We start from the raw sequence: 14,365 nt of genomic DNA, 5'->3' as shown, positions 1-14,365 counted from the left end.
TTCAACTTGTTAAAAAAGATTATCTGTTTATGTTAAGATGTCACGAACATTACACTTGTCACATGCAGAAAGAAAGAGATGCCTCAAAGTTTGATAATGTGGTACTCTTGCTTCAAGACATGCTAGAAGTGATAACGAGAGATATGATGGTGAATGAGATCAGGTTATTATATTTTGCGCTCATGATAATTATATACATGTCTTTCATGTCAATAGGCCACTAACTATCACAACCTTTTATCATTTTCAGAGAGCTGGCTGAGTTCGGTCATGGGAACAAGGAAAGAAGACAGCTTTTTGCGGGTTCTGGTACAAAGCCTGCAATCGTTTTCCCTCCTCCAGTTTCAGCACAGTGGGAAGAACAGGTCATGTCTGCAAATTATTTATTATTCTTAAGTCTTTATTACCAAGAATTGGAGTTAGAGTACATGTTTTGTATAACAGTGTGCACAAACTCCTCTTGTCTACAGATTAAGCGCTTGCACCTTCTTTTGACTGTGAAGGAATCAGCAATGGACGTGCCTACAAACCTCGAAGCTCGTCGAAGAATAGCATTTTTCACAAATTCTCTATTCATGGACATGCCACGTGCACCTAGAGTACGCAAAATGCTCTCATTCAGGTTATTCTCATATAGCAACTTGCTAACAATATTGCAAAACCGCTGTAGGTTTTAAGTGGTACTGTCGTAGCATAATTTTTTTTCCTGTTTCTCATGACTCATTTGCAAAAAAAAAAGGTGTGTGTGGACATAATGTAATAACTAAAAGTATTATGCATCTAAATTTTTTTGACTTAATTGATGGGGAGCATTTGGCATGGACTAACTGGTGTTTCTTCCCCGCATACCATGATATTATACCTGTCTGAAAAATAATGTTTCACTTGAATCCTGGATTGTTCCCACCTCTGCTTAATATTTCCTAAAATAAAACTTATGATATTCTGTTGTTCACAAATGCAACATGAATATTTTTTGAAAGAACCGAATCCCTAATGTAGTAATGTGTGCTCTCCAGTAAAGAGAAAAGGCAACATTAGGACCATGCACTGATGCACAAATTACCAAGGATGTTGGATTTGGGGTGTGTGATCTTTTTTTTAAAAAAAAAACTGAGGGAGATCTCCAGAGTCAAAAGTTAAAAGTTTTAGAATCAAGCCAGGTTGAAAGAACAGCGGTCATTGTGCAGTGACACGTTTATTTCATCTTAAAATATGTGTTGATGCTAGAATGGTGCTTTTTTGCTTCCCTCATTTTAAAATTTCTGTAAGCTTTACATGCCTTTGTTGCCACTTCTGTTCTGGCTTGATCCAGGCAGTCCTGATGGCTGAGCTAGGATCTTAGATAGAACAGAAGTTCGTTTTTTCTGTTTTTTAGATGTTATCTAATATGCGCTATATTAATCATATATGTATATTTATTTTCAAGTAGTTCTTCAATTCATTTCAAGTAGAAGCGAATACACCACCCAGAAAGGGGAAATACCATTCTAGGAAATATAAATACCATTGCAACTCCCTGTTCACATTCTATTTTCATATTGTAGAAGAGAATAGAGTGTTGTGTATTCTTCCAAACCCTAGAAGGGTGGGTATAAACAGAACCTATACATGAGCCTCTAGATGGGCCGCAACACTGGGCCAACACATACACCAACACCCCCCGCAGTCTGAACTACCGGCGCAGCGGAGTTCAAGACTGGACAACAAGAAACACATATAGGGCAAACACCCCTCCGCAGCCACAACTAGCCACCTGCTACGTTGAGGCTGGAGCGAAACTCCGAGAAGGTCGAGGAGGGTAGTCCCTTGGTGAAGATGTCGGCAAACTGGGAGGTGGTCGGGACATGGAGTACCCGAACATCGCCGAAGGCGACCCTGTCGCGCACGAAGTGCAAGTCGATCTCCACATGCTTCGTCCGCTGATGCTGAACGGGGTTGGTGGAGAGATACCGGCGCTGACGTTGTCGCAGTAGACGAGCGTGCTCTTGGCAAGCGGGCTGGGGAGCTCCGCCAAGAGCTGTCGTAGCCAGGACGCCTCCGCCACGCCGTTAGCGACAGCCCGGTACTCCGCCTCGGCACTGGAGCGGGAGACAACCGGCTGCCGCTTGGACGACCAGGAGACCAGGTTGCTGCCCAGGAAGACGGCGTAGCCGGAAGTGGAGCGGCGAGTGTCCGGACAGCCAGCCCAGTCAGCGTCGGTGTGGACAACCAGCTCATCAGAGGACGAGCGGTGAAGAACCAGACCGAGGTCCATAGTGCCACTGACGTAGCGGAGGAGACGCTTCAGCGCAACAAGGTGTGACTCCCGGGGATCATGCATATGGAGACAGACCTGCTGAACAGCGTATGTGAGATCCGGCCTGGTGAAGGTGAGGTACTGCAAGGCACCGGCCAGACTCCGGTAGATAGTCGGATTAGCCACAGGATCACCCAAATCAGCAGACAGCTTCGCCTGAGTGTCGACAGGAGTGGAGCAGGGCTTGCAATCAGTCATCCCAGCCCGCTCCAGGATATCGAGTGCATACTGCCGCTGGTAAAGAAGAAGGTCAGATGGGCGAGGCTCAACAGTGACGCCCAAGAAGTGGTGGAGCTGACCAAGATCCTTCATAGCAAACTCCTGCTGCAGAGAGGAGATGACCCGCTGAAGCAACTGCTGACTGGAGGCTGTGAGCACAATATCGTCGACATGGAACAGTAGATAGGCAGTCTCATCCCCACGGCGGTAGATGAAGAGAGACGTGTCAGACTTGGCCTCGGTAAACCCCAATGTCAGCAAGAACGTGGCGAACCGAGAATACCAATCCCGAGGAGCCTGCTTCAGACCATAGAGAGACTTGTTGAGCCGGCAGACCATGTCCGGACGACGGGAGTCCACAAATCCCGCTAGCTGAGAGCAGTAGACTGTCTCTGACAGAGTGCCATGAAGAAACGCATTCTTCACATCCAGCTGGTGCACAGGCCAAGAGAGAGAGAGCGCAAGCGAGAGGACCGTGCGCACAGTAGCAGGCTTCATCACTGGATTGAAGGTATCATCATAGTCCACACCAGGCCGCTGGGTGAAACCCCGGAGAACTCAGCGAGCCTTGTAGCGCTCTAGTGTGCCGTCAGCCCGACGCTTATGTGTCCAGATCCACTTGCCTGTGACCACATTGTAACCAGACAGACGCGGCACGAGGTCCCACGTCTGGTTGGCAAGAAGAGCCGCGTACTCCTCTTCCATCGCGCGACGCCAGTGAGGATCCGCCAAGGCGTCGCGGACGGAAGAGGGTACCGGAGAGACCTGCGGCTCCCCCTCGGCGTCGGAGAGAGTCGCGGTCTGAGACGCCATCCGCCGAGTCACCATGGGATGGATATGCTGAGGATCCCGATAGATGACTGGCGGGTGGTACACCGCCGGCTCGACTAGAGAGCGAGACGGCGGAGGCGGCGATGGCGATGGCTCCGGTGTAAGTGTAGGCGTCGCAGGAGCCTCCGGAGCCAGAGGTGGCGCCGGTGTCGGCGCCGAACGACGCCGGTACACCTGCACCGGCTGAGCGTACCGCGGCGGCGCCGGTGCCGGCGCCGAACGACGCTGGTACACCTGCACCGGCTGAGCGTACCGCACAGGTGCAGGGGGAGGCACCGGGGCCGCGCGTGGCACAGCAGGAGATCCCGGGGCCACGCACGGCACGACAGGAGGTCCTGGGGCCGCGCATGGCGCGACAGTGGGCACCGGGGTCGCGCTGTGTGCAACAGGGATCACCGGAAATGGTGCCGGTGCACCGTGAAAATCTGCAGGGAAATGACAGACAGGTAAAGGTGGCTGAACCACTGGGTCAGTCGAAAACAACGACTCCAGCTTGGGGTCAGGAGAAGGTGTGGAGGAGGTGGAGTAGGGGAAATCCGACTCGTCAAACACGACGTGTCGGGAGATCAGGACGCGGCGAGAGGTGAGGTCAAAGCATCGGTACCTCTTGTGGTCAGGGGAGTAACCAAGAAACACACAACGAGTCGAACGGGACGCCAGCTTGTGAGAAGCTGTGGCGGAGATGTTAGGGTAACATGCACACCCGAAGACCCGAAGGTGGTCGTAGCGAGGAGGGGTACCGAAAAGAGCGTTGTGTGGAGTGGGAGCAGGAGAAGCAGTAGACGGAAGACGGTTAAGCAAGTAGGTGGCGGTGTGGAGGCTCTCAGCCTAGAAGCGCGGGGGCAGAGAGGCCTAGATCAGAAGGGTGCGCACGACGTCGTTCGTCGTGCGAATCATCCACTCAGCCTTGCCGTTCTGAGGAGAGGTGTACGGACAAGACATATGCAGCTGAACACCCCGAGAGAGGAAGAAGGAACAGGAGGTGGAGTTATCGAACTTACGCCCGTTGTCACACTGAATGGCCTTAATGGTGAGGCCGAACTGAGTGGACACCCAGGCAAAGAAATGGAGGAGGGTGGGGAAGGTCTCAGACTTGGCGCGCAAAGAAAAAGTCCAAGAGTAATGAGAAAAATCATCAACCACCACCAGATAATATTTATAACCAGACATGCTGAGTACAGGAGATGTCCACAGGTCACAGTGAACAAGATCAAAAGCATGCGTAGCATGCGAAGAAGAAGAAGAAAACGGAAGTCTGACATGACGACCTAACTGGCATGCATGACAAAGGTGCTCAACAGGAGTCCTAGTACATGGAACATCGGTACTAAGCCTGTGCTGAGCCAAAACGTCGCGGCCGGGGTGACCAAGCCGGTGGTGCCAGGTGGTGGAAGACGGCGTCACGGCAAAAACAGCAGACGAAGAAGAAGTCGAGGGCGAAGCAGTGGAAGCAGGAAGACGAAGGGTGTAAAGGGGCCCCGAGCTGTCACATCGGAGGAGCGGACGCCGAGAAGCCGAATCCTTCACAGTAAGACCAGAAGAGTCAAATTCGATAAAACAGAAATTGTCAGCTAACTGGCGAATGGAAAGAAGGTTGTGAACCATCTGAGGAGCAACAAGAACATTAGAAAGACGGAAAGAGCCAGGAGCAGAACCCACGGCGGTGACAGGAAGGCAAGACCCATCACCAACCATAATGGAAGAAGGACAAGAGGGGTGTGGGGGTCAGACAGAAGAGAGGATACCGGCATCTGGGGTGGTGTGGAAGGAGGCACCCGAGTCGGCGATCCACTCGGTGCTGACCGACGGCGTCAGTCCCATGGTGCTGAAGGACTGCGCTAGAGCGGCCTGGTTCCACCCCCAGGCCAGGTCGGCTGCTGGCTGGGCTGAGCAGGCGGGGTCCAGGACGGCGCGAAGAGGGGAGCAGCAACAGTGAACATGGCCGCCGGCTGGAGCTGAGGACGAGGCCCCCCACCCGGACCCTGGAACCCCTGACCATGGGTTGCTGAAGGATGGCCAGGGCGTACCTTTAGGGCAGGGGCAGGAACCGGAGCCGGAGTCGGCGCGGCCCGACGGCCCCCACCGGTACCGGTACCCCCAGAAGCAGGGCTACCAAGACCACCACCACCCCGACCCCCCCCCCCCGCCGACGACGTCCACGGCCCCCCACCTCCGGTCTGCCCGGTGGGAGCAGCACCAAGGAGGGAGGTGGCAGGAGCGGCGGAGGAAGCCGGTGGAACAGCAACGAGCGCGGTGGGGGTGGACGAGGACGATCCGGGCGTGAGACCCCTGGTGATCTCGAGGGCGAGGTCGTCCCGGACCTGCAGGAAGGAGGTGAAGGACCTCTGACGGGTGATCCATGTCTTCAGGTGGTCATAGGTGCTGCTCAGGCCCCGCACGGCATTGAACACCAAGACCCGATCAGACACCGGACACCCGAGGTCGTGAAGAGCATCAGCCATGCCCTTCATCCACCGGCAGAACTCACCAACGGAGAGGTCCCCGTGTTCGAAGGTGCGGAAGGCGGCGTCGAGCTGGAGAGCGCGGAACTCGGCGTTGCCGAGGAACTGCCCCTCGAGCGCCAACCAGGCCTGTCGCGCGGTGCCACCGTGGGTCCTGACGATGTCCTGAAGATCTAGGGAGATGGTCCCAAAGATTCAAGACATGGCGACGCTGTCGAGGCGCAGCCACACCACGACTCGTGCCTCGATCGGCGTGTTGAGGAGGACGTGGTCGTCGAGGGCATAGCGGCGGAGGGCGAGGAGGACCTGGTCCCGCCAGCGTCCGTAGTAGGAGGACGTGGGGTCGAGGAGGACGGTGACCAGGGCCCTGATGTTCTGGACGCCGGCGGCCTGGAGGTGGAGCTGGGCGACCATGGGGTCGGTCGAGTCGGGCCGGGGTCCAGATCCAAAGGGTGGGGCCTGATGGGAAGAAGAGGCGCCGTGCTCGGGGACGACGGGATGCTGGCCGGGGGAGACACGGAGGAAGTGCTCCGCCTCGGCGACCCGGAGAGCGAGAGCATCGGCCGTGGCGCGCTCGCGCTCCCAAGTGAGGACAGCCACGCGAACCCGCTCTTGGGCTGCCGAAGCCTCCGACTTGGCGGTGAGGAGGGCCGCGGCAAGAGCGGCGTCGGCCTGCTGGCCACGGAGGGCGGCCGCGGCGAACGGCGCATCCGCGGGAGGCATCCCGAGTCCAGACCACGCGGGCGTGAGCGCGGCCGGCGCGGGGAAGACCTCAGGAAGGATGGCGTCGGCGGCGGGCTGCTTGCCCGCAGCAACCGCGGCGCGGTGGGCCGCAGCGGCGGCGGCGCGATCGGCCTGCAGCAGGGGCTGCAGGCCGGCTGGATCGGCGGCCGGCGGCAGCCGGGGCAGCTGCAGGGCGGCAGTGGGGTCGGAGGCGCCCGGGCCCGCGCCCCCGGCGGCCGGCGCAGGCGGATCCCCGCCCTGGGATGCGGAATCGGCGGCGGCGCCGCCGCCCAGCGCGCCCGGATCCGCTCCCAGGACGGGCGGATCCGGCGCATGGAGGGCCGGCGGCGGGTCGGGGACGGGCACGAGGGCGGCGAGGGCTGCGGCGGCGGTGGCTGGCGGCCAGGGAGCGGCGGGCCAGGCCACTAGCGGCGCGCGGAACAGAGAAGGGGCCGCCGGCCGGCGCGGCGGGTCTGGGAGCAGACCACGCGCCCGGCGGCTGCAGCAGAGGAAGAGGAGGGAAGGGGAGGGAAGGAGGAGAAGGGTGGAGGCGCCGTCAGCCGGCGGCCAGCCATGGCAGCGGCGGGCTGGAGAGGGAGGAGAGGAGAGAGACTATGATACCATGTAAGAGAGAATAGAGTGTTGTGTAATCCTCCAAACCCTAGAAGGGTGGGTATAAACAGAACCTATATATGGGCCTCAAGATGGGCCGCAACACTGGGCCAACACATACACCAACAGATATCAACAAAGAAACTATGTCTTTCAGATTCATGCCAAAATGGGACCTTTTAGATGCGTACATGAAAATTGTCTACCACCCTTGTTGTGCATGTTGTAGTTAAACGTACTGTATCTAAAATAAATACAAATTCACCATGACCAATATCTGACAACCCTGTTATGTTTAAATGTACTCTCTGGTCATAAGAATTATAGTGCAAAAGATCAAGGTTAACATAATTTAGTATCATTCTGTGTACGTGGCAGTGTCATGACTCCTTACTACAGTGAGGAAACTGTATATTCGAAAAGTGATCTTGATCTGGAGAATGAAGATGGTGTATCAATTATATTCTACCTGCAAAAAATCTATCCAGGTTCCATTTATGTTTGATATCCCTTGATCTTCCACCCTTCAATTTTTTATTATTTACCAAGATTCCATTATTTATTTTTCGTGATTCCTTTTGTAGATGAATGGAATAATTTCATGGAAAGAATTAATTGCAAAAGAGAAAGTGAAGTCTGGGGAAACGAGGAAAATGTCCTACAACTTCGCCATTGGGCTTCTCTTAGAGGGCAGACACTCTGTAGAACAGGTAATTCGATCATAACATCTGCCTTATTTTTATCAAATATGGATGATTTGGCTAATTTCCAGATATGTGTTTTTTTTGTGGTTAGTTAGAGGCATGATGTACTATAGGAGAGCTTTGAAGCTCCAGGCATTCCTTGACATGGCTTCTGAATCTGGTAAGTTTCTTCAGATTCAAGGTGGAGCATTTATTTTTGTTACTGCCCTCAAACTAGTTGCTGATATGTTCCCTGTATATTTTGCAGAGATATTGGAAGGATATAAAGCAGTTGCAGATCCAGCAGAGGAGGAGAAGAAAAGCCAAAGATCTTTGTCCTCTCAACTCGAGGCTGTAGCAGACATGAAATTTACATATGTTGCTACTTGCCAGATCTATGGCAATCAGAAACAATCTGGTGACCGACGTGCAACAGATATCTTGAACTTGATGGTAAAGTAAGTAATTTTTTCTGATAAAGAAATAAAAATTAGAATACTTTTGCCAATTACATGATATGGCATAATCTACCTCCAGGGTTAAGATGTTTTCTTTTCAGTTTTTAGGAGACTGGTTCAGCTGATGTTTACTTCAGCAGTTAACATTTAATTACAATGACATCTCCCAAAAGATAGTATTGCTTGGAATTAATTCGAATGCCAATTCAATTTGGAACTACAGTTACCCCGGCCTGCGTGTGGCGTACATTGATGAAGTTGAAGAGAGGGATGGTGACAAGGTGCAAAAGGTCTTTTATTCAGTGTTGGTAAAAGCTCTTGACAATCACGATCAGGTAGGCATACCCACGAAGTCTTTTTCCATCATTCCAAACCTTGTTGATGTTTCAGTCTGATGTCAACCTCAATAGCACTTACTTTTTGTATCCTGTGAAGGAAATCTACCGTATAAAATTGCCAGGACCAGCAAAATTAGGTGAAGGGAAGCCTGAAAATCAAAATCATGCTATCATTTTTACCCGCGGCGAAGCGCTCCAAACTATTGATATGAATCAGGTGAATTGAGTGCTTATGGTACGAATCATGATATATTTGCAATTCGTTGTATTTACGAATTCTCTTCAGGATAATTATTTGGAGGAAGCTTTGAAAATGCGAAATTTGCTGGAAGAATTCAATGAAAACCATGGTGTCCGTCAACCAACGATTCTTGGAGTGCGTGAGCACATATTTACCGGAAGGTAGTTTGAAAACTTTGCAGTTACCATTGCGCTTTCTTCATCATGATTCTCAAATCAGCAACTAATATCTGAATGCTGGATTGTAGTGTGTCGTCACTTGCATGGTTTATGTCAAACCAAGAAACGAGTTTCGTGACAATAGGACAGAGGGTCCTAGCCAATCCATTGAAGTAAGTATACGTCATTTTCTTATGTCATATTGGAATGAAACAAGATCCATTATTATTTTTACTGGGCACTGAGAGTCTTATGTGTTGCGATACAATGTTAGATTTGCTGAGCATCTGTTGCAAAACTATCTTTTTTTTTCTCGAACACACAGGAGGGCTGCGTATCATTATAGTAAGAAGAAATGTGGCAAAACTATCTCTTAGAAAAAGAATGCAAGATGACCATTAAGTATTCTTTCTGTACTCGGAAACAGAATACACATGAACATTCATTCAAGTCTGAGATTGGAAGTAAATAAGGTGTTACAGATTAGGTCAATAATTGACACTGCTTGAAACTTTATTTGCGCTGAAGCTTTTCAATGTTAAGCATGTTCTGAGTATAAATGTAGCATTACTGTTGGAAAGGGCATAAAACATCAGACTTATAGTCTAAATGCACGGATTAAGGCCTGAACCACAGGGAGCGGTATCCCGATGAATGAGAGGGGCCAGTTTTCATGATCTTTTCTAGGCCGAGCTCCGATTGAGCTCTTAGTGAAATACCATGGGTCGTGGTCTTCCCCCACCATCCGAGTTTTCTTTATAGTCGAAATGCCGTGCATCTGACATGCTTTATTTTCTTGGCAGGGTACGATTTCACTATGGACATCCTGATGTGTTTGATAGGATTTTTCACATTACAAGAGGAGGCATTAGCAAGGCTTCCTGTGGTATAAATTTAAGTGAAGACATTTTTGCTGGTATGTGCTTCAAGTATTTCTGGGTCTTGCCCATTTGTGCACTTGAAGGCATAGAGTTAATTCTTTTTTTTTTCAGGTTTCAACTCAACTCTAAGACGTGGAAACGTCACCCATCATGAGTACATCCAAGTGGGAAAAGGACGTGATGTCGGTCTTAACCAAATTTCTCTCTTTGAAGCTAAAGTGGCTTGTGGAAATGGGGAGCAAATACTTAGCAGAGACATCTACAGGCTGGGTCATCGTTTTGACTTCTTCCGGATGCTTTCGTGCTACTTCACAACTGTTGGGTTTTATATTAGCTCAATGGTAATGTATATAGGACAGTAGAATGCATAGTATTTGTTACAATTCGCTGTAATGCATATTTTCTCATGTTCTTGTCTTAATTCTGTGCAGATGGTTGTCATTATAGTGTATGTCTTCTTGTACGGAAGACTTTACTTAGCATTAAGTGGACTTGAGTTTGCAATTATGAAGCAAGCACGGATGAGGGGTAACCGTGCACTTCAAGCGGCTATGGGATCTCAGTCTATTGTGCAGCTAGGTCTTTTGATGGCCTTGCCCATGTTTATGGAGATTGGCCTAGAAAGAGGCTTCAGAAGCGCCCTGGGGGATTTCATAATCATGCAGCTTCAGCTCTGTTCAGTATTCTTCACTTTCTCACTTGGGACTAAGTCACATTATTTTGGCCGCACAATCCTGCATGGTGGTGCAAAATATAGAGCGACTGGCAGAGGCTTTGTTGTCCGTCATGTAAGGTTTGCTGAGAATTACAGAATGTACTCCAGAAGCCATTTTGTGAAAGGACTTGAACTGATGTTACTGCTAGTAGTCTATCAGTTGTATGGTGACGTTGCTACGGATTCGACTGCCTATATACTCTTGACGTCATCAATGTGGTTCTTGGTTATCACTTGGCTATTTGCTCCATTCCTCTTCAATCCATCAGGGTTTGAGTGGCAGAAAATAGTAGATGACTGGGATGACTGGTGCAAGTGGATTAGCAGTCGAGGTGGGATTGGAGTTCCTTCTAACAAAGCTTGGGAATCATGGTGGGAAGAGGAGCAGGAACATTTACAATCTACAGGTCTATTTGGCCGTTTCTGGGAGATCGTTCTGTCTCTCAGATTCTTCATATTCCAATATGGTATCATATATCACCTGAATATCTCCGCTGGCAACAAAAGCATCTCTGTAAGTTCTTTTTTTCATTTGATATTCTTTCTTCAAGTCAACTTGAGCCAGATGATTCATAGATCACAATTACTCTCCTACCATAAGGCTGGTGGAGAAACAACTTAAATATTTTCTGAACGATTCTTTTAGTTGTTTAAAAGCACTGTTTGACACTATGATTGTGGCTGCCCACTAAAGAAAAACATGATTTTGTGGCTTCAGGTTTATGGTCTCTCTTGGTTGGTTATCATTGTTGTAGTGCTGGTCTTAAAGGTAAATTTCATTGGCCTGCTAGTTTTATAATCTAAGTAGTTGCTGTCCTTCAAAAAAGGTGATGTCTTTGTTAAGTTTCTGATCAGGATCTTTCTTTAGGTGGTATCCATGGGAAGAAAGAAATTTAGTGCGGATTACCAGCTTATGTTCCGACTGCTTAAATTATCCTTATTCATCGGATCTGTTGGAACACTGGCAGTTCTTTTCACCGTCTTACACCTTACAGTTGGTGATATATTTGCCAGTTTCCTTGCATTTGCACCCACAGGATGGGCAATTCTGCAGGTACATCCATCAGCATTACCCCTCTCATTTGAGTTGTTAAGGCCTAAATTTCATCTGGTAGGCCTAGTATAAATTCATATTTTTTTGTCAAATAAAAAGGGAATCACTACACATAATTCGGCTATTTTTTGTATGCATATCAGTCAAATTCTGTATCGGATAGGATTGTGCTACGTAATGAAGGCTACAAATGTAAATGTGTGGGTGAGGAAACAAATAAATCAGACAGAATTTCCGTGACACAGCAACATCCAAAAACTGACAGAAAGAAACATGAAATTTAGTTGAAAAATGACTCTTGGTGTGCAAAAAAAAAACAAGGCGCCCAAATTATACAGGTCTGACTAAAAATCATCAACTTGTGGGTCCTTAGCACCAAAAGCAAAGAAATTCTGATCATCAAGCTTATCGGTCACCAACTGCAGAGTATGCAAGCTTAAAATGTTTTATTGTTAAGAAGTAGCTTAGTAGCTGCAGCAACAAATGACAATATCGAAACTAGTTTGCCTGAACAATCTTTTATTCATTTCAAGTCCTAAGTGATCCTGAATGGGATCAGATACATCCATGGTGTAAATATTATGCCAATACAACCCTTCCCTTTGCTTGAAGACATTGGTCAATGAAATTTCTAAAAAGAAAATTATTGTTTTTGAAGATACCAGTCCCTTGCATAGGAAAAGATGAAAATGAGCAGCAAAGATATTACGGTAGTACTTCTATTCTGTGTTATAATAATATGTGTGGCCATTTACAAACCACTACTTCTCTTTGCAACAAATACTCCAGCATCCTTTTTTCTCGAACGCGCAGGAGAACTGCCCATCAATATATTAAGAAGAGAAAAGGAGGGGATAAGAACTCCATAGTGTTACAGAAAAGGGGCCTGTAACCCGCCCAAAAACTACTAGGCAACTCTTACAAATAAAAGTAACTGGACCAAACGAGACCAAAACAAGACCATAACCAACTAGGTGGCAGGTGCTGCTAGGGCGAGGAGATGAGAAATTCCTCGAGCCCCAGCAATAGACCACTGTCTCGCCTCCTCCTTGATGATTGAAACAGCACTTGTCAGATTAGGAGAGCATCCATCAAACACACATCCAGCATCCTCAGCAAAATGACAACAAAATGAAATAATAACATCGTATTAGGACATCTCCCTTTTGCACAATAAAACATCTGAAAAACAATATTGCAAACTCTATATTCCCTGATAGCCTACAATATAGTATAGCTCAAAGAACAAAACATCATGTTCCCTGCTGGCCACCGCCCAAACAAATTATCACAGCCTCCAGTTGGCTGCTGCAACTAGTGTCTCCACCTCTGAGAAATACTCCCTCCATTCTCTTTTGATAGTCATATTTCCAAATTGAATTATTCTCTTTTGATAGTCCTATTTGAGTTAACATCTTGGGAATACTAGAGACGACTGTTTGATTTCCATGCAGAATAACTTTTCTTAGAAGAAAGATTGGTGTATATATAGATAAAATTGAAATTGAGGAGTCGTAATTTATGAGATGATAAGCAAAGTTCTTCTTGGTCATTGCACTAAGATGAAATAGGACTATCAAAAGAGAATGGAGGGAGTATCCAACGATAGCTTATCCACGTCTTGTCTTGAAATTTGATCCTCTTCATAACTAGCTACTAGCCTCGCCCTTTAAAAGTGTGCGTGGAATGAGGGCGCGGGCTGAAAAAGAGAAAGGATACAAGCACACGTCACAGAATACGGCCCAAACACACCAAACAAACCAAAGCACTGAACCAAAAAAAAAAGACATACTGCCTGTTGAAAACCCTGTCCACGGAACTTTTTGCTGCACAAGACTTTGACGGTCAAAAAGTCAGTGATGTAACTGAAAAAAAATAGCCCAACAATGTTTAGAAATCCGGATAAAAATGTCTGTGAACTGTTGGCCTACTTGGACTGTACCTCTGTGAGGATTTGATATCTTCTGTAAAATGTTAACATTTCTAGATAAACCATTAACTGACACTCTATTCTGTTTGTGATCTTTACAATAGATATCACAAGCAAGCAAACCGGTGATCAAGGCGTGTGGGCTGTGGGGATCTGTCAAGGCTCTCTCGAGGGGTTACGAGTACCTAATGGGGATTGTCATATTTGTTCCAGTAGCAGTGCTGGCATGGTTCCCGTTTGTCTCGGAGTTCCAGACGAGGCTGCTATTCAACCAGGCGTTTAGCCGAGGCCTTCAAATCTCTCGTATCTTGGCTGGTGGCAAGAAGCAAAGATAAGGTTTGTAGAGGAGATGTTCGTAAGCACAGGTTAGGCGAGGAATTAGCACCAGGATTATTGTACATTGGGGTTAAGGCTGCTGGCGCTTTCAGAAGCTGGTTGCACACACAGGGCGGTTTTTTAGGCATTTTTCTTGTAGATCTCATACAGCATTGTTACTCGTGGTACATAGGTTACATTTTCGCAAATGTGATTGTAAAGATGTAGGTGTTGACCTCCGTGCAGCACAACAATCATCCTTTTAAATGCAAAGGGTAGGTTAATTTCTGTACATGAAGTTCTCTGTCTGTCTGCTATGGCGCTATGCCAATTCAGATTCCTTATACTATCATGGCTGTGATTCTCTAAGTGGCAAATGGACAATGGCAAGTGAACAATCTGATGACAAGTACTAGAAAAAAAAAGTGTAGCTGTGTAGGCGAATC

At 48.3% G+C, this 14,365-nt stretch overlaps 1 protein-coding gene across 1 annotated transcript in view; it reads left to right on the top strand.

Annotated features, from left to right (window-relative positions):
• LOC120671103 (callose synthase 5-like) overlaps window positions 1-14,126 on the top strand; it is a 29,496-nt gene extending 15,370 nt beyond the window's left edge. Inside the window, exons 26-42 of the mRNA XM_039951343.1 lie at window positions 69-163; window positions 251-365; window positions 471-622; window positions 7,525-7,634; window positions 7,731-7,856; window positions 7,942-8,010; window positions 8,098-8,287; window positions 8,511-8,622; window positions 8,723-8,842; window positions 8,912-9,027; window positions 9,114-9,197; window positions 9,828-9,940; window positions 10,017-10,246; window positions 10,337-11,134; window positions 11,339-11,389; window positions 11,489-11,674; window positions 13,709-14,126. Of these exons, the coding sequence (XP_039807277.1) occupies window positions 69-163; window positions 251-365; window positions 471-622; window positions 7,525-7,634; window positions 7,731-7,856; window positions 7,942-8,010; window positions 8,098-8,287; window positions 8,511-8,622; window positions 8,723-8,842; window positions 8,912-9,027; window positions 9,114-9,197; window positions 9,828-9,940; window positions 10,017-10,246; window positions 10,337-11,134; window positions 11,339-11,389; window positions 11,489-11,674; window positions 13,709-13,939 (2,898 nt within the window). The 3' untranslated portion in view covers window positions 13,940-14,126. The remainder of the gene's footprint in view (window positions 1-68; window positions 164-250; window positions 366-470; window positions 623-7,524; window positions 7,635-7,730; window positions 7,857-7,941; window positions 8,011-8,097; window positions 8,288-8,510; window positions 8,623-8,722; window positions 8,843-8,911; window positions 9,028-9,113; window positions 9,198-9,827; window positions 9,941-10,016; window positions 10,247-10,336; window positions 11,135-11,338; window positions 11,390-11,488; window positions 11,675-13,708) is intronic.
• Window positions 14,127-14,365: the final 239 nt, after the last annotated feature.

The sequence above is a fragment of the Panicum virgatum genome, chromosome 4N (assembly GCF_016808335.1).
Source record: "Panicum virgatum strain AP13 chromosome 4N, P.virgatum_v5, whole genome shotgun sequence".
Taxonomy (NCBI): domain Eukaryota; kingdom Viridiplantae; phylum Streptophyta; class Magnoliopsida; order Poales; family Poaceae; genus Panicum; species Panicum virgatum.
Note: the sequence above shows the minus strand (reverse complement) of the source record. Positions and strands in the feature narration are given on the sequence as shown.